Consider the following 18,262-nt stretch of genomic DNA (forward strand, 5'->3'; position numbering starts at 1 on the left):
AAGTGCAGATGAATTGCGGACCCATTTGTTTCTATGGGTCAATACACATGGCAGTGTTTTACCGTCCGGGTGCCGCAATTGTAGACCGTAAAAACTCAGGACAAGTCATTTTACGGTCCGCCATTGCAGTCCGGTCCCATTTAAATACATGCACATCTTGTGTGTGCACGGTCCGTGATTGCGGACGGCTGTGTGCATGAGGCCTATAATTGGGCTCTGGATTGGGGAAATTCTGAGGCACTCTAACTAAAACAGTCATTATCTCTTCTCAGATTAGCAACAGTGCCGCGCTATAGTTATAAATGAGGCGAATACCATGTAACGCTGGAACCTGGACTCAAGCAAACAACAATATTGGGTTTCTATGAAAAATGGCCTAAATATAAAATTTCCAATTGAAACGAATAACGGTCTTATTTAAGATTAATACAGAAACCCTCAAATATGTTCCATGGATGGCAGATAAGGACAGACTGCTCCTTTGTGGATTAGTGCGGTCATTCATTTCAGGATATAGAAGATCCGTTGAACATCTCTTGGTAATAATTCACTAATCTGCTTCAGGGAAATTTGACAGAGAAGATCCATTCAGCCTTCACAATCCCACAAGCGGTGGCCCCGGCAGGTGGGGCCGGGTCATACGTGAACATTTAAATGCAGGACTTCTTTGAACAAGCTGACTAGACCGGCCCAGGCACCTTCAAGAACCATTTAGTCTTCTCTCTACGCTCCCTGCTGCAAGGTAAGTGGCCTCGATATTACATTTATTTCTAAGTTCAGGTATACAGGTTTGCCAGTAAATAATATACATATGTTATTTTAGGTGCGCCATGTTCTGGAGAATGGCTTACTGGCATGCAGTATGTGTGATCTATTTATAAGGGACTTGGTCCCTACTGACCCTTCAAAGCTCGGCCATTTATAAAAGACCCCTATTATATTGGATCTGTCTGTGATAGTCACGCTCATGTCTGATTGAGGAAAAATTATTTTTTTTTATGTACAAGTTAAGCAACTTAAAAACACCCAACCCTTGTATGCCTACAGCTAGGATGCATAGCCATAGTATCAGACTAGAGACAACTCCTCTGTAATCTGATCCTGCAGCCATACTCCCTTCAATCTGTTCTCTACATATTGCTACATTTACATTCGATAGATGTAGGGTACAAGTGGAAGATGGTATGGCTGCAGTATCAGACTACACAGGTTTTTGTGGTCTGTTTCCATGGAGATACATAAGTCTGCATAAGAGCTGCAGGCATAATAGTATTTGCAAAGCTTCAATTTTAATTTTAGATGCATTGGGACAATAAAAATGGTTGCGATGGTGGACATAGTCTTTGAGGCCCCTCTGACATGTCTGGCGAGCCAGTTTTATTTAATTCTGGCATAGTACAGAAACACCAGAGGTAAACGGATGCCAGAATTTATCCCAAGTTTTGCTCTGCTGCCAGTTTTGGTATCCAATGCATCAGTTATGATGCCTGAATCTCCTGAGCAGAAAAACGCTGCGTGGAAAGTTTTTCTGTCTGGTATCCACAGCACAAAATCATCAATTGCATCCGGCACAGGCATAACGCTATGTTCACACAGGGCAGATACGCTGCATAAAAACACCCTTGGCACCGCAGAGAATACTGGCCCGAAAAACAAAAACACCAAATTGTGATGCCGTTTCTTGGCCAGAATATCCGCTGCAGAAATTGCACATATAAAAAAAGTTTCATACTTATGTAGCCATGGCGACGTGTCCCTCAGATGTCCTGCAGGCCGGCCTCCTGGGGTGACGTTTCATCCCATGTGACCGCTGCAGCCTGTGATTGGCTGCAGCGGTCCATGTGGTATGAAACTTCTGCCCAGGAGGCCGGCCTGGACAAAGCACAGAATTCTGGGTAAGTATATATATATATATATATATATATATATATATATATATATATATATATTTTTTATGAGCTGTGATTTTTACGGCAGAAGCGCAGCTTTCCCCCCACATAATTCACATCTGCTATTTGTTGCGGGTTTTACTCCCCATTAAATTCAATATGGAACACTCGCAACAAAAAAGCAACAATTTACGCAAATACAATTTAAATGCGGATTAAAAACCGCACCACAGCCCAATTTTGTGTTTTTTCTGCTCATCATTTACGCGTGTGGATGAGATTTTTTTTTCAAATCTCATCCACTTTGCTGCTTCTGTATAATGCCGTGCGTGGATTTCTCCGCAGTATTTATGCTACGTGTGAACGTACCCTAAAACTGTCTGGACACCACTGATATATGTGAAGCAGACAAGACTGAGAAACGGTGTAAGTCTACATTCACGTGTACTGGTAGAGGTACAACTGAGCTGCACCACAAAAACGGAATAAAAGCAAGTAGATATTGCTACAATCATAGCTTTCTTGAAGAAAGGATTCAGGAAAACATTTCCATGGAAACATACAACGCCAGTTTTCCTGAGTTATCGAGGTCAATCCATGATAGATCGGGCATAGTAGGGTCTCAAAATAAAAAAAACACGTCCTAAAAAAAGTGACGTTTTCAGCTGCATTAAGGGTCTATTCACATGGTGCTGTCAAATTGCAGCTCATTGTCGCCAATACCATGTGATTTAGAAAAAACTGCAGTTTGCCATCACGGTGTGAACAGACCTTAAGTATTATTATGTGTTACAATGGTGTAAATCTCAATCTGCTATAATACAGTATAGGCTGTTAACCCTTTGAATTGCAATGCATTAATAATCTTGCTGCTTTAACACAGGATGTTTACCTATCAACTAATATTCTTGGTTCTCGGTGCTTACTTGTCTGCTGTGCAAGGACGGCGGCCATGTCATCTTACCAATGCCTCTATATCTGCTGAGAAAGACCACTGTCCAACGTGTGTTACCTTCACCACAACGATCTGCAGTGGTCACTGTCAGACAATGGTGAGACTTGTAGTCTGCTTTGATATAGTGGTATATATTATAGAGCCACTGCTGTGTTGTCGCTACGCCTATAGAATCTGAGAGAGCTGAGTGGGAACTTAAATGACACAGGATCTGGTCAAGATACTAGCGCCATGTTTAGTCCTATTCAGTTAGCCCACAAGTCCCATGACATGTCCGGTTATGTAACCGTTAACAGAATGCCGTGGTCACATGACCAACTACCTGTTCTACTATTCCACTGTGCAGTCAGGGTCGTGGTTCCCCATTTATTAATGAAATAAACCTACCAGAACACTCCTTACAGGGCTTGCCTGTCCTTGGAGACGGTGGGGGGGGAGGGTAGATTGAGACAGACATGGCTTGACAACTACCAAGGTGCTTCTTAACACTATTTGGTTTTAGGAAAACTAACAGATAAATCGTTTTAAATGGAGTTATCGGGCAAGATGCCATAGCCCCAGTCTGTTTCAGATTACTCACATCCTCAGCTCAGAGCTGAATAGTTGGCATTAGGCCGGATACGGTGCGTAAAAATAACGCAGCATGTCTGACTTGGAACCCGCTGTACATTCCGTCCGGGAAAAAAATAAATGATGCGATTTTTTGGACGGAAGTTCCGCTGCGGAGGAAAGCTGTTCATACTTACCCTCTCCCTCCTTGGACGTCCGCTCCGGCCTCCCTGGATGACGTTTCAGGCCATGTGATGCTGCAGATTGCGATTGGCTGCAGCGATCACATGGGATGCAACGTCAACCCAGGAGGTTGGACTGCAGGAAGGATTGAGGGCGCTCTGGGTAAGTAGGATATTTTTTTTTCTTCCGGCGTTGCGATTTTTGCAGCATAACCACTATGATTACGCCGCAAAAGTCGCAACGCTTGGCTTGTTGCTGCTGGTTTTGCATCCCCATTGAATTCAATGGGGAAAATCAGTAACAGAAATTGAACAAAAACGCAGCATAACTTGACATGCTGTGGAATTAAATTCTGCACCGCATGTCAAGTTATTAACGTTTACACCGTAGTTTTTTTCCGTAGGGTGGGCATGAGATTTTCTAAATCTTATGCACTTTGCGGCTAGTGTAAACGCTGCACAGAATTCCGATGTGGAAATTCTGCAACGTTTACTCTACGTGGGAACCCAGCCTTATCGTAGTGTTTTTTTATTGCTGTCTGCCAACGCTAAGAAAGGACGTAGCTCGGCAGAACATAGACCATGCTTTTTTTTTTTGCTAGATACTGTCATAATAATTCGATTCCTATAAAAAGTAAATGTAGGTGGAATACCCCTTTAAGCAAAACTTGGTCTAACTGTACATTGTTTTAATCCATCAGTATACCAGAACTCTGTCTTTCAGGTAAAAAAAAAAACGTTTGAAGATCTGTTAAAAAAAACCAATTTGTTTATTCATTTCATAAAACCAATTCAGAAGAAATACAAATAATTGTGGTTAATGGGGGTGATATATTAAACAGAATTTCTATCATTTTTTTCTTTAAACAGGATCCTGTGTACAAAACTGCCCTTTCTTCATTTAAACAACACATCTGCACTTATAAAGAAATCCGCTATGACGTCATCAAACTTCAAGACTGCTTACCAGGCACAGACCCTTTCTTCACCTACCCAGTGGCCCTGAGCTGTGACTGCGACCACTGCAAGATGGACTACAGTGACTGCACGGTGGAGAGTAGTGAGCCCGATGTCTGCATGAAGAGCCGCCGAGACATGTAAGCGTCTCCCGGCAAAGCACAAAACTGATGGAAATTCAACAAAATCCTACAAATTATATATCCCCAATAAATGAGAGTGCTTTACACATCTCTACCTCATTCTTTGTAGACGCCTCAGTGATTTGGCAGATTACTCAATGTATGTTCAACAGCGAGTAAAGTCATAAGACATAAGTAATAAGTTACAATAATGGAATATGTGTATAGATCAACCAGACTGCCTTTAGTCATCTCGGGGGCAGTACAAAGAAACCCAAAGGGTTATTCATTACTGCAAGAATAGGAGATATGTAATACAACCGCTGCACAGGAAAACTAGAGACGTGGTCGTGAACTACTCAGGAAACCCACCCAATGAAGTTCACCAGCATCCATGTGATGCTGTGCTCCAAAGTGAGAGACACTCTTTTTGTGGCTAATAGACAGTGGTGGTGGTCTCCCCTATCAGGACTCATCGCCATATTCCCTAAAAAGGTTGTCCAAGGCTGGATTCACACATGCAGTTTTTGGTGCAGTTCTTTTTTAGCCATAGATGCATAAAAAAAAAAGTAGAAGTTCCCATGGGTCGGATACGCTGCATAAAAACTGTGCAGCATATCCGACCTGGAACCTGCAGCACCTTCCATCCGTGGAGCGGTTTTTTGGACAGAATTTCCACTGCAGAAAGCACTGGGAAAAAATCAAAACGTTCATACTTACCCCCTCCTTCTCTTCTGCGTGTAGTCCGGCCTCCTACAATGACGTTGCAGGTTATGTGATTGGCTGCAGCGGTCACATGCGATGAAAAGTCATCCCAGGAGGCCGGACTGCAGCAAGAAGTAGTTCTGGGAAAGTATGATTTTTTTTTTTCCTGAGTTTACATTTTTGCGGCGAAAGTCGCAGCAATTCTGCCGCAAAAGTCGCAGCAATAGGCTTTCTGTTGCGGGTTTTGCATCCCCATTGAATTCAATGGGGAAAATTTGCAACAGAAAGAACGAAAATTTACATTCTGCACCGCAGGTGAATTTATTAACGTTTACGCTCCTTTTTTTTTTTTCACAGCGTGTCCATGAGATTTTCGAAATCTCATCCCCCTTTGCTGCTACTGTAAAGGCTGCGGAATTTCCACTCCTCAGAATTCAGTTGCGGAAATTCTGCAGCATTTACGCTACATGGGAACCCGGTCTAAGGCCTCCTTCACGCACAAACATTTTTAGGCAATTTAAACTGCATAAAGAAACCCTCCTAAAAACACCAGCATTATTAAAATGTAACATCAGTTTTATACATTTTTTTATTTGGTGTCATTTTGTACAACCTGTTTTTCTGGCGTTTTTTTTTTTAAAGTCCTAGAGAGAGCCTATGGGAAAAACACTTGAAAAAAAGACCAGAACATGCTGTGTTTGCAAAAATAAACGCCACTGACCGGAAAAATGGTCTAAAAAAACGCCACAAAATGCTGTGTATGAATCCAGCTTAAATGACAGACTTATGCCTTTCCTCTCTTGTATCCATTCCAGTGTTTGGCTTCCAAAACTGCATCAAAAACTGGATATGTGAATCCTGCCTAAAGCTTGCCATGCACAACAGGGCAGATTTATTAGGACTGTGTATTCTGGAGATCGCGGTCTGATGAACAAGCATTGTGACAGCAGTTTTCTAGTCTGTATGGCGACCACCTTAGAGAAACGCCAGAGACTTTTTACTCTTTGTTTTAATAAAAAAAGGACAGGGAATAAACATTAAGGCAAGTGACAAGAGCGGAGACGAAAGTGGGGAGGGGGTGACAACGAGCACGTTAATCCAGGTCATCGATCATCAAGTGGTGTCCATAGTTTCTCCTTCTGCAGAGACAAAAGAAAGACAGCATTTCAGATCACTGATCAATAACCTCAACATAGAGAGGAGCAATGTAAAGGACAGATATAATGTAGGAAGGCTGAAGTAGTATTCAGGCGGAGGAGGATTTACAGTAGGTGGACGACCCTTTTCTCTATAGGGAAGAAGAGGTTTCCACAATCACACATTTCAATGGGACATTTGGACTACCAGACAACCACATTGCTAGGATAAGTTAGTGTATTCACATGGTGCGGTTTGAGGTTTTTTTGCGGTGCGGTCAAAAATCGTCAAAATGCATGCGTTTTTTACCATGCTAACTGCAATACCCCAGCGAGTCGTGGTTAAAAACACATGCATTTTTATCGTGCCGCTTTTAGCCGCACAGCAAAGCCACACTGCGTGAATACACCTTTATAGGGACTTTTCCTCTTAAAGATTTATTAACCCTATGAAAGTGTACCAAAATAAACTAGGTGGATCAGGGTTGCCAGGGTCAAGAACTGCAATCCCAAGCACAGCAGCTACGGTTGTGTACGGAGCTGCGCCTGGTAAACTATCAAGAAGCCTCAGCGGTGGTCAGCGCGGCCCGTTAAGTCCGCTGGTCATTGAGGGTGCTGGGAGTCAGACCCCACCGACCTTATATTAAACCCTTCACAACACGGCCTGGTCAAGCCTGCGGACAGTTTACCCATATCACCCCTTCCCCAACTACTTCAGATTCTCCACTCAGTCTGTCTACGTTCACAGTTCATGATACTTCCCCCTCCCCCACTAACAACAAACATTGCCCCGGAACCCCAACAAAATCACCATTGACAAAACACAAGTCGGCAACACAACATCTGTCCCTTTTTTACTCCAAAATAAATAACAAACACAAGCCTAATACAAAAGGGGTTGTCTGCCCCAACAACCAACTTTGACCAGTTCCTACATCTGCATTCTTTCACACGTAAATTAACCCTTACACGGAATTTCAAGTTACAAGAGAAACTGTACAACACACCAATCACTCCAGGTCCAGGGTCATCAATTATTGATACAGACTCCTATCTTCACCAAGAAAACAAGGCTCCGTCACATTACTACTGGATTGAAAATCAAGCCAACTTTGAGACCTTCCACTCACTAGTAGCATCAGACTTCAACGCTATATACAGTCCATACAAACTTCAAAACACAACATACCAAAATCTAAAAAAAAATCTAAAAAGAAAATCGCTCTGAAAAACCTACAAACCAACCCAGATAGTCATTCGAACAGCTGACAAAGGAAAGCGCTGTCATCCAAGACAGTGTACTACCTAAAAGCACAAAATATTCTGAGACAAGGTCTACTATCAACCAATGCCACACGATAAAATAAAAACCTAACACAAGAAATCATCAAAACAAAAAAAACAACCACCATTACCAATCCATCTGTTCTTTTTTTTTTTTATATCGTCTCCAAAAATCCCTCATAAATCCCCCTTCCTGGACCTCTTTCTTTAAAGTGCACCTAAACTTTCAGAATAGGCTGTCATATGTGTGTACATGAGGCATAACACGATTTCTGGCCATTATATGACTTGTATTCTGCATTATTTAGCAGTTTTCCCCTCCTGCTCCCCCTCCCATAGACTTGTATTGGCAGCATGTTTGTGTGACAGGCAGTAAAGAGACCCCCCCCCCCCACCTTCTGCAGCCCCCAATTCTGCTCTGTAAGCAGGACCGACTTTGCTTAACAGGGGGTGGACAGCAGATTAGAGGAACAGAAACACCTAGAGGCAGTAACTTCACACAGAATTTACATGGACAAAACAACTACGTTCTAATAGTAAGTAAATGACAAAGCTATTCTATATCGGGTATACTAGTAGATTAGAAGAAGTTGTTTGAAAAGTTAGTGCCCATTTAAAAACTATGTCATTGCCCTCTCAAGTTTCATTCTTGACTTCAGACAACTTATTCAAGAACTAAACTCCACCACCTGCAAGCAAGATGACATTGTACTAACCCGAAGCGTATTCATCCCTATACAGCAACACTCAACAAGATCTGGGCCTAACAGCATAGATTACGATCTTATAAAGGATCCAACAATACCCATCCTTCAAAAAGAATTTATCCTTAAAAGGAATGGAATTTATTTTACAAAACAATTACTTCACCTTCAGTGGCCTGAAGTACCCTCAGAGATTAGGCACCGCGATGGGCCTGAGGGTGGCACCAAGCTATTCCTGGGAAAACTAAAAGACCTTATCCACTCCAATGCCACCCTCCATGCCCATATCAAACGATGCCACGGTTACATAAACAATCTATTATCTAGAAAGGTTCAGGGGACTAAGCTAGAGAATTTGTGCAAGGGGCCCAGGCCAACTCCTAAAAAACAACGCCATAACATTATCCCTCTTCCACCAAACTTTACAGTTGGCACAATGCAGTCAGGCAGGTAACGTCACCAACTGACTTGTTACAACCGTGGCGTCCTATTACAGGACCACGCTGGAATTCAGTGAGCTCTTAGAACGACTTATTCTTTCACAAACGCTTGTAAAGGCGACTGCATGGCTAGTGCTGGATTTTATACACCGGGGGCAATGTGACTGAATGAGACATCTCAATTCAATGATTAAGAGCGGTGTCCCAACACTTCTCTCCATATAGTGTATATCTAATGGGCTGCAGTTACAACACACAATAAGTGGGGTGTACTATTCAAACTCTACTCCGCCGTCTTAACAAACATCTATACAATAATAATCGTTTTATCAAACATGGACTTCACGTCATTGCGTCACTCACCACAACAGCTCTTTTGAATGTCTCAAAATCACAAATATTGATCAGATCTCTGAGGAAACACCGAACAGATTTACAAATTTAAAGCATATTGGATTTACAAATTAAATACATTCTATCCTGAAGGTCTAAACAAACTCACGGAAACGATATGAACATTGCACAAAACTCACCCCGATCACCCATCTCCAAACCACATATCAATCCATCTCCTGCAGCCTTGACTCACATGACACAATCCTCCCAAAAGTAGCATCATTCTATATCCACAAGTCACTATTCTATTATCTCCCCCATAATCCCTAATCATTTAATATACTGTCACCACCTCTTTTACACAACCTGCACTCCTAATACCGATATCCAAAACGACACAAAGGTTTACTGCTGTACTTTCCATTACATACCATTCCCTAAGAGACTCCCCTTGTCGCAATCATTAACCATAGAACCCCTTTTATTTTCATATACAAGTTCCTTCCTCTGATCACCAGATGTTGGGCCATATAGAACCGCACTTACAATTACCAACGTCACTGCTGCATTCCAGACCCCCATTCATACCGCACCACTGCAGCGCTATTCCATCTGCCTTAGTAACGCCACGCGATCACTTCTCTCCAGCCTCCAGCACAGTTCCACCCCTTTGCTTTACTAAATATCTTTCACTATGACCACCCCCCCAGGCTTATCCACTGCCTCCTCCGGGGGCCATACAGCTATCTAAACTTCTGTAAATACAAAACCGGCCGTGTTCTATGCTTGTATGTGTCACATATTGTATAAAACCAAAATTAGACTTGTGGGCGTTCCAAAAAGTGTCAGCAATGCCCGGACCCTCAGTTTTCACTGCATTTAGAACCTGTATCAAACTGCTCAAACTATTTTTCCCTAAAGGGACTAATTCAGTCCCAAAACCGGTTGGATTCATTTTTTATTATTTTTAAAATAGGTTATGCTTTTTAAGCTCTTCTTTATATCTCCTGCTTTAAGTGGAGTTTGTAAATAGCATCGCCTTGGAAAATCCCACTATTTCTGCCCTACAAATATGCCACATACAGAGTAGGTATTTGCACTAGCGACCACCCGAAGGGACGGACGGACGGACGGACGGCAGCAGCTACGATCTGTTAAATCATTAAATTGTTGTTGTCGCACAACACAAAAAGGTGAGAACTCTAACCTACTGCTATTCGCCTGCCAACCTCTTTATTTAAAGTATTACACTATGAAGCATTGTGCTCTTCCTTTTTCACCTATACATATTCAATATCGGTCATTGATCCCATAGATTTCATCTGCATCCTGACTATTGTCGACAAACCATAAAGGGATAGAAGCAAAGTTTAGGAGTCTTGTTTCCCAATAAATGCATTTAATTCTTATGTGATATTGACTTACTCATTTCATTAAACATGAAGGCGTCCTGGTATTCTTTCATGTATTGTGTTGATCGAGATTCATCAAGGAACAGAGAGTAAACCCTCTTTATGTCATCCACCTGGACATCATTACCCTGAAACAGAAGCAACATCCAGTTACTGACAAACTGAAAATAATCCGCCCATCACACTACGGAACTGTACGCCAGTAGTGGCCGGGATCCCTCCTATGACATTATTAACCCCTTAATGACCAGACCAATTTCAGGTTTTTTTTTTTCATTTTCGTTTTTTTTCCTCCCCACCTTTTAAAAGCCATAACTTTATTATTTCGTCGACAAGTTGTCGTGTTTCATGGCACCATTTATGGTGGCGCATAATGTACTGGGAATTATTCACTGTGCAATAGTAAACATACGTGGTTTTTCCCTTGAGTAATATATGTGTTTCCCTTGATAAATACCAATGGGAATTTTTTGGTTAGAGCCTAACCTTTAATGTGAGATTTATTTCACTTTTTAGCAATTTAAGATAATGATACAATTGTATCCATAAAGTTCGTTCACAAGTGCTTGCGCACTTTACATTGACATATGTAATAAATTCGGATAGGACAAGGATGAGATTTAAATGGTTAATACCATCACACTCTAGTATTTATATATTTTATTTTAGAATTTTCCTGGTTTTTATTTATTTTTATATATTTTTTTTAAAAAATATTATATTTAAATATTTTAGTTCCAAGTTGGGACCGGTACCCTCCTGGTCACAAGGTGTGTGCCAGGAACTGATGCAACATGAGCAGCTGCTCTAGGAGTTCCTCTATATGAATATCTTGTATTTCAGCTACTGCTGCTATAGAGATCTCTGTGCAGCTCTCTTATTAGCAGATCAGCTGCTTTATCAAGCCCAGTACGTGCCAGGAGCTGATACAGCTTCAGCTGCTGCTGCTGTGGATTCCACTGTGAAGATCTCGTGTTTACAGATAGGCAGGATTAGTGTTTTGCTAGTTATCTAGCCCTGTATGTACTGGGAAGCTGAAAAAAATAGACAAATGGGCAAAAAAACAGCGATTACTCCTTTTTTTTTGGGCAGTATAGTTCTTACGGCGTCCATCAGGTGGTTAAAACTACCTTATTCTGCAGGTTGATACGATTACAGCAATACCAAATTTATATATTTTTTTATGTTTTATCACTTTTATAAAAAAAAAAAAACGATTTGCTAAAAAAAAAATAATTGTTTTGTGTTGCCATGTTCTGAGAGACATAACTTTATTTTTCCATCAATTGAGCGATGCGTGGGCTTATATTTTGCGGGACGAGCTGTAGTTTTTACCGATACCATTTTGGGTTACATGCGACTTTTTGATCACTTTTTTTGGAGTGCATTTTTTTTTTTTACGCCGTTTACCGAGTGGGTTAAACATCCTATTATTGTGATAGTTCACTATTACGGATACGGTGATACCAGTTATGTTAACTTTTATAAAAAAATAAATTTAATTGCTTTTGGGAAAAAAAAAAAAGGGGGAAACGTTTTTTTTTTGGAACTTCTAATATTTTTTGGGGAACATTAAAAAAAAAGTTTTTTTACGTTTTTTTTTTTTTATTAGTCCCTTCAGGGGACTTCAACCAGTGATCATTGGATCGCTTGCATGATATAGCGTAATACTAATGTATTACAGTATATCGCTATACTGACAGTCTCCTTTGAAGCCCTGCACGAGTACAAAGTGAGTACAAAGATGGGAGACCTGGGGGCCAATTTAAATGCCACGGTCATGAATGACTGCGGCATTTATGGTGTTAAACGGGCGCAATCAAAGTCATCTTTGACTCTGCCCGTTGCAGTGAGTAAGGTGTCAGCTGTATTACACAGCCGTCACCCGCTGAGTATGGAGCTTGCTGAGTGCGTGAGGCCGCTCCATACTAACCCTTAACGGCTACCCACATACGTAGTATGTTGTTAAGGGGTTCATTTTGAATTTGCTTTGTTACTCTCAAAGCATTTTTGATGTACATGTTCTGTATTTGTCCTTATTTTACAGCACTGTAGAATACGTTACTAATAATAAGTAACAGATAAACAGTGATAAAGACAACTGTAAAGTATTAAAAACACAGTAACAAAAAAATACAGCCGAGGAAGGTTATTCCAACATGAAAAAAAACCTGCCTGCTTAATAAAGGGGTATTCCCATGAGAAGCAGCGATGGCGTATCACAAGGATATGTCACTGCTTCTTGATTGCTGGAGGTCGGACTGTCAGGACCCTCACCAATACACCGAATTAAGGCGCCGGAGCAATAAGTCTCCTGTATATACCTTGCCGGCATAGCGGCGCTCTTCGACACTGCTGGACAGGAAACTGCAACACGGTTGATAATTATCTTAGATCACCAAAAATGACATACGAGAAAAATCACTCAGATTATTACATCTAAGTAGGATAAGTGTTTAACTGTTAATGCATCAAGGCGTCGTGATATTTGCTTGAGCAAATTCCTAATGCCCATGCTAGAAAAAAAAAAAAAAAAAGGACGTTCGGTTGTCAAATCTCTCATCTCCCACAGGACAGTACTTCATATTTTGATGTCCTAGAGAAGACCCTGGTTAGGTCATCAGCCGTGATGAGGGAGCCTGGGTACTAGAGAGTACGCCAGTTATGAATTGTGGCTCACCTTCCTCTTCCGGCAGACCAGGTTTGCGGCAGTGATGAGTTGCATTGAGTATCTCAGAGAGGTCTCCAAGCCAATTCTTGTCAATACAGTATAAGCGTCTTCACTCATGTCCACATCTTCCTCTTCACACCTAAATTAGAGCACCCATCATTAAAAACAGTGTACACACCTAATACAGATGTAGCATTGCCGTATCCCATCAAATAAAATAAATTAAAAAAGAAAAAAAAAAAAAAAAAAGGAGGAGGAGGAGTTTGCATTTGGATACAGTGTCAGCGTCGCGTCAATTGGCTGTGTCTGGTATTTCAGCTCGGACCAATTCACTTGTATACAGCAATACCAGACACGGCACAAACGAGACTGGCTTTTTCTGGGAAGAAAATGAATTTTTATTTTTTTTCAATCCCCCCTCCTTTGTGCATAGAGCCTCAACTACAACAGAATCAGACTCACCTGATTTTCAGGATCTGTTTGGTTTCCTTCTCATTATATGGTGAAGTGGAAATAATCAGTAACCGATCCAATAAATCAATAGGGATACCATGGGGACTCTGGTAATTTGTGCCACGGATCCTGAGGGAGAAACTCAATCTTTAGAAAATTTGCCATATTGCAAAATAGTTCTGAATAGTTCTGAATAGGAGTTAAGCATTGTTTCTCACTGAGTTCACTTAAAGAGAACCTCACATTTCAGTATAAGCAGTCTTGTGTGTGTAAATGAGGAATAACTATTTCTGGCCATTATATGACTTGTATATGGCATTTTTAGCAGGCTCTCTTATCCTCAGGATTTTCCCTGAGCTAGTAAATAGTATTCTATATATCCATCATCTCTCTGTAGGACACTCTTAAAAGCAGCACGGAGGACATTGCACAGCAGTAATGAGCAGTGTAGCTGAGAATTAAGCACTGGGGTGACATAACAGTCACCAGGATGAGGAACAGTTACCAGCACCTTGGTGTCTCCTCTCGCTCTCGGCTTCCACTTCCCTCTCTATGGACAGTACCATCTTTCTCTCTCTGCCCCTCCCAACTACATAAACTTCTATGGGCAGCAGCATACGTGTCTGGATCGCTCTCTGCTTCCTCCTCATGTTCCCATAGACTTCTATGGGCAGCAGCCTCTGTCTTCTCTCTCTCTCTCTGCTCCCTCCTCCCTAGACTTCTATGGGCAGGCATTGAAGACACCTAACATCACACAGAATTTGCATGGATAAAACATGAATCAAATGTTAATAAGTAAACTACAAAGTTAATATAAATCTGGTATACTATTAGATCAGCATAAGTTGTTTTAAAAGTTAGTGTCCATTTAACGGAAAAACATAAAAACAAAATGTTCGATGAAAAAAAAAAAAAAACATCGCCGATTTCAAGTACCCCACCTCCACCCCTGAGAATATCCGGTGTTAAGGAAACAATAGCAGAAGGGTAAGCAGAGTCGCTCCTTTTCACAAAGCCAATCTTCTTAAGAGTCTAACATCAGGAAGGAGAGGAAGATAAATTGAATAGCGAAGCATAAAGATGATTGTTTTTTTTTTGTCCTTTAACTTACAATTTGGAAGAGGGGGATATCATGGTATGTGCTGCTAATATCTAGTGCTTTCCTTTTATCTGACTGTTCCGTTAAAAGCTCATTGACAAAAGCTCTATGTTTGGTCCATGCTGCATCGGCACCTTTTTCTTAAAAGGCAGAAACAGATCCCAGCAGTTAGAAAACTTGTATAAACCAGTGTGAATGAGCCCAAACGGGCTCTTTAGGCTATGTTCACACGGAGTATTTTGGGGGAGGAATATCTGCCTCAAAATTCCGTTTGGAACTTTGAGGCAGATATTCCTCTCCCTGCACGCCGATTTTCGCGCCGTTTTTCGCCCGCGGCCATTGAGCGCCGCGGGCATAAAACAGCGAGAAATACGCTTTCTCCTGCCTCCCATTGAAGTCAATGGGAGGTCAGAGGCGGAAGCGCCCGAAGATAGGGCATGTCGCTTATTTTTCCCGCGAGGCAGTTTTACTGCTCGCGGGAAAAAGACGCCGACGCCTCCCATTGAAATCAATGGGAGGCGTTCTCGGGCCGTTTTTGCGACGCGGTTTCCGCGTCAAAAAACTCGGCAAAATACCCCGTGTGAACATAGCCTTAATGCTTTCTGTATTTCCTAGAGGACTTTTAAAGAGATTTAGGCATTTTTAAAAGATCAAATGTAGGAAGAACGTTACAGATATAGCAGAGCAGACTTTGACATTTGGCACAATTCAGTGACCTCACAATGTTTTTTCTTTGGTGTCCCTGCAGGTGAACGTGCCCATTTATCATGAAACAAATAGTTGACAAAAGCAGCTCTGCTACATCTGTATGCTGTGGGTAAAACATTATGTGAATGGGTTAAGTCCATGCCAGAGGTGCTAACAAAAATTCTTGGCACTCTGATCTACCTACAGCAGGTATTAAAACGACACGAATATCTACAGAAATATAATGCTAATTTTTTTTTATCCATAATATCCAGTATCTTCTATATAATATCAGGATCTTCTTTACACACCTTACTCCAAGTTTATAGAAATTTAATTGCCCGATAAACCAAACGATTTAGATTAGATCATTGACAAAAAAAGATAAAAATCACATTTAGAGATAATAGGTCCAAAAATTCTGATCTGCTCAAATTTACTAAATTAAAGGGAAGGTGTCACGGGGAAAAAAATTTTATATATGTTTTTGCTTTGAGTATGTTATTAAAATACATTTTATTTATTTGTGTTTTTGTGTTTTACTTTTTTCTAACTTTTACTTCTCTATGGGGGCTGCCATTTTTTTTTCATCTCTGTATGTGTCGATTAACGACACATCGAGAGATGGAATACGGCACATACATCCCCATAGTGAATGCGAACGGGAGCCGTTCCATTCACTATAGCGTATGCCGTCTGTGTGGGAACAGCACATGCGCAGTCCAAAAGGTAGGTCTTCGGCCGAGCGACATCCGGCGCCATTTTCATGTGGACCGGAAACCACGGCCGGACAGTAAGGTGACTACTTCCGGTCGCGGCTTCCATCCATATGTTCAGAAGCAAGGACTAGGAGCGGCAGGAGCAGGTAAGTTATGTTTGTGTAATACTGTGTGATTACCACTGTATCTAATCCTCGTACACTGTGCATTCGTTAAAAAAATGGCGGCACACAGTGTAGGAGGTTTGAACATTCAACCCCCTCCTTTCTCCTAGCATTAGGGGGGATTGTTAGAGCGAGTGTGTCTTCTCCAATTTTGCAGCATAAAGCAATGAGGTTGCTTTACCACATGCCAATGCTGCCATTTTGGGAATTGCTCCCTCTAGCGACCAGAACATGGAAATGTTATAAATTATAATCTAATTTATAATATTTCCTGACTTGTGAAAAAATTAGACCAAATGTGTAATCATTTATATACTAACAGTTTAACTTAAAAAAAAAAATATTTTTCTAGCGACACATTCCCTTTAAGACAAACAGAACATTACAGATCCAATGGTATGAACCATGAGCTGCCTGGTATAAGATATTCTCTCATCCCAGAGTTCTCAGATGTGTGCAGAACTACTGGGCAGGGATAAGGAACATGAAGTGCAGCGGGTCAATCTTCCTGAAGGTGATCTTCTGCATTTCAGTTATATTCTCTAGGTGCAAAAAATAATATAGAATATATTTTCCGGGATCCCGGTCAGATGTTTCTGTCAGCCAAACAATATAACAAAGACCTGTATGACAGCTACAGGATATTTGTTGCTTAATATTGCAGCCAAGAATACAGAAACCAATGTTAGATTTTCAAAATTACAGAAATATAGTCAGAGTCAAAGCAGGCCCATGGACAACCATGAAGTTCCTAAGAAAGAAGACCCTCACCAATCAGTGACATTCATACAAAGGCCAGTATTAAAGTGGTTGTCCAGGATTAGAAAAACATGGCTGCTTTCTTCCAAACACAGCGCCACATCTGTCCACAGGCTGGGCGTGATATGGCAGCTCAGCCCTATTCACTTTAATGGAGCGGAGCTGCAATACCAGACAACCTGTGGACGGACGTGGTGCTGTTTGTTGAAGAAATCAGCCATGTTTTTCTAATACGAGACGCTCCTTTAACCCTTACCCGCCATTTTCGGATTTTCACTCTCCACCTTCCAAAAGCCAGAACGGTTTTATTTTTCCATCAAAATTGACACGAGGGCTTGTTTTTCGTGGGACGAGTTGTAGAATTTTACGTCACCATTTATTGTACCATATAATGTAGTGAGAAACTAGAAAAAATATATATATATTTCTGCGGTGGAGTAGGAGAAAAACAGCGATTCCTCAATTGTTGGGGGGGTGTTTTTTTTTGCGGAGTTCACCGTGCGTTGACACTATTCTGCGGGTCAATACTTTATTTCCGTACATTGAGCGGTATGAGGGCTTATTTGTTGCGGGGCGAGCTGTAGTTTCTATAGGTACTATCTTGGGGTACATGACTTTTTGAACACTATTTATTCAATTTTTTTTGGCGGCAATGGAGTAAAAAAACTTTTTTTTTTTGTTTTTACGGCGTTCACTGTGCAGCCTAGATAATAATATATTGTAATAGAATAAGAATGAAATTATTTTTTTATACATATTATAAAAAAAAAAAGTTTATTTTACTGTTTATTTGCCCCCCTAGGGGACTTTAACCAGCGATCGATGGATCGCTTGCATGATATACTGCAATACTAATGTATTGCAGTACATTGTGATACTGACACTCTCCTAAGAAGCCGTGCGGTAGGCAGGGCTTCATAGGAGTACAAAGATGGCAGAACTGGGGGCCTTTATCAGAACCCCAGGCTGCCATGCCAACCAAAGGCACCCTGCGATCGAGTGGTTAAAGGGATTTTCTATGACTATACATTGATGGCCT

At 41.2% G+C, this 18,262-nt stretch overlaps 2 protein-coding genes across 3 annotated transcripts in view; one reads left to right on the forward strand and one right to left on the reverse strand.

Moving 5' to 3' along the window:
• Window positions 1–570: 570 nt before the first annotated feature.
• Window positions 571–4,831, forward strand: LHB (luteinizing hormone subunit beta). Its single transcript, XM_075839842.1, has 3 exons — window positions 571–742; window positions 2,773–2,941; window positions 4,446–4,831. The coding sequence occupies exons 2-3, from the start codon at window positions 2,774–2,776 to the stop codon at window positions 4,674–4,676; spliced, it is 399 nt and encodes a 132-aa protein (XP_075695957.1). The 5' UTR covers window positions 571–742; window position 2,773; the 3' UTR covers window positions 4,677–4,831.
• RUVBL2 (RuvB like AAA ATPase 2) overlaps window positions 4,327–18,262 on the reverse strand; it is a 35,106-nt gene continuing 21,170 nt past the window's right edge. The window contains exons 12-16 of one of the 2 annotated variants that reach the window (XM_075839839.1): window positions 13,805–13,924; window positions 13,352–13,481; window positions 10,685–10,799; window positions 9,287–9,335; window positions 4,327–6,498 (exon numbers count right to left, since the gene is read on the reverse strand). In XM_075839839.1, the coding sequence (XP_075695954.1) occupies window positions 9,328–9,335; window positions 10,685–10,799; window positions 13,352–13,481; window positions 13,805–13,924 (373 nt within the window). In that variant the 3' untranslated portion in view covers window positions 4,327–6,498; window positions 9,287–9,327. The remainder of the gene's footprint in view (window positions 6,499–9,286; window positions 9,336–10,684; window positions 10,800–13,351; window positions 13,482–13,804; window positions 13,925–18,262) is intronic. The other variant, XM_075839838.1, reaches the window with a different exon arrangement.

The sequence above is a fragment of the Rhinoderma darwinii genome, chromosome 10, assembly GCF_050947455.1.
Source record: "Rhinoderma darwinii isolate aRhiDar2 chromosome 10, aRhiDar2.hap1, whole genome shotgun sequence".
NCBI classification, from domain to species: Eukaryota; Metazoa; Chordata; class Amphibia; order Anura; family Rhinodermatidae; genus Rhinoderma; species Rhinoderma darwinii.

Excerpts from the sequence above, each read along its gene's own strand:
- LHB (XM_075839842.1), top strand. The coding sequence starts at position 2,774 with ATGTTTACCTATCAACTAATATTCTTGGTTCTCGGTGCTTACTTGTCT. Across the intron at positions 2,942-4,445 it reads GTGGTCACTGTCAGACAATG|GATCCTGTGTACAAAACTGC; the intron begins GTGAGACTTGTA and ends TTCTTTAAACAG.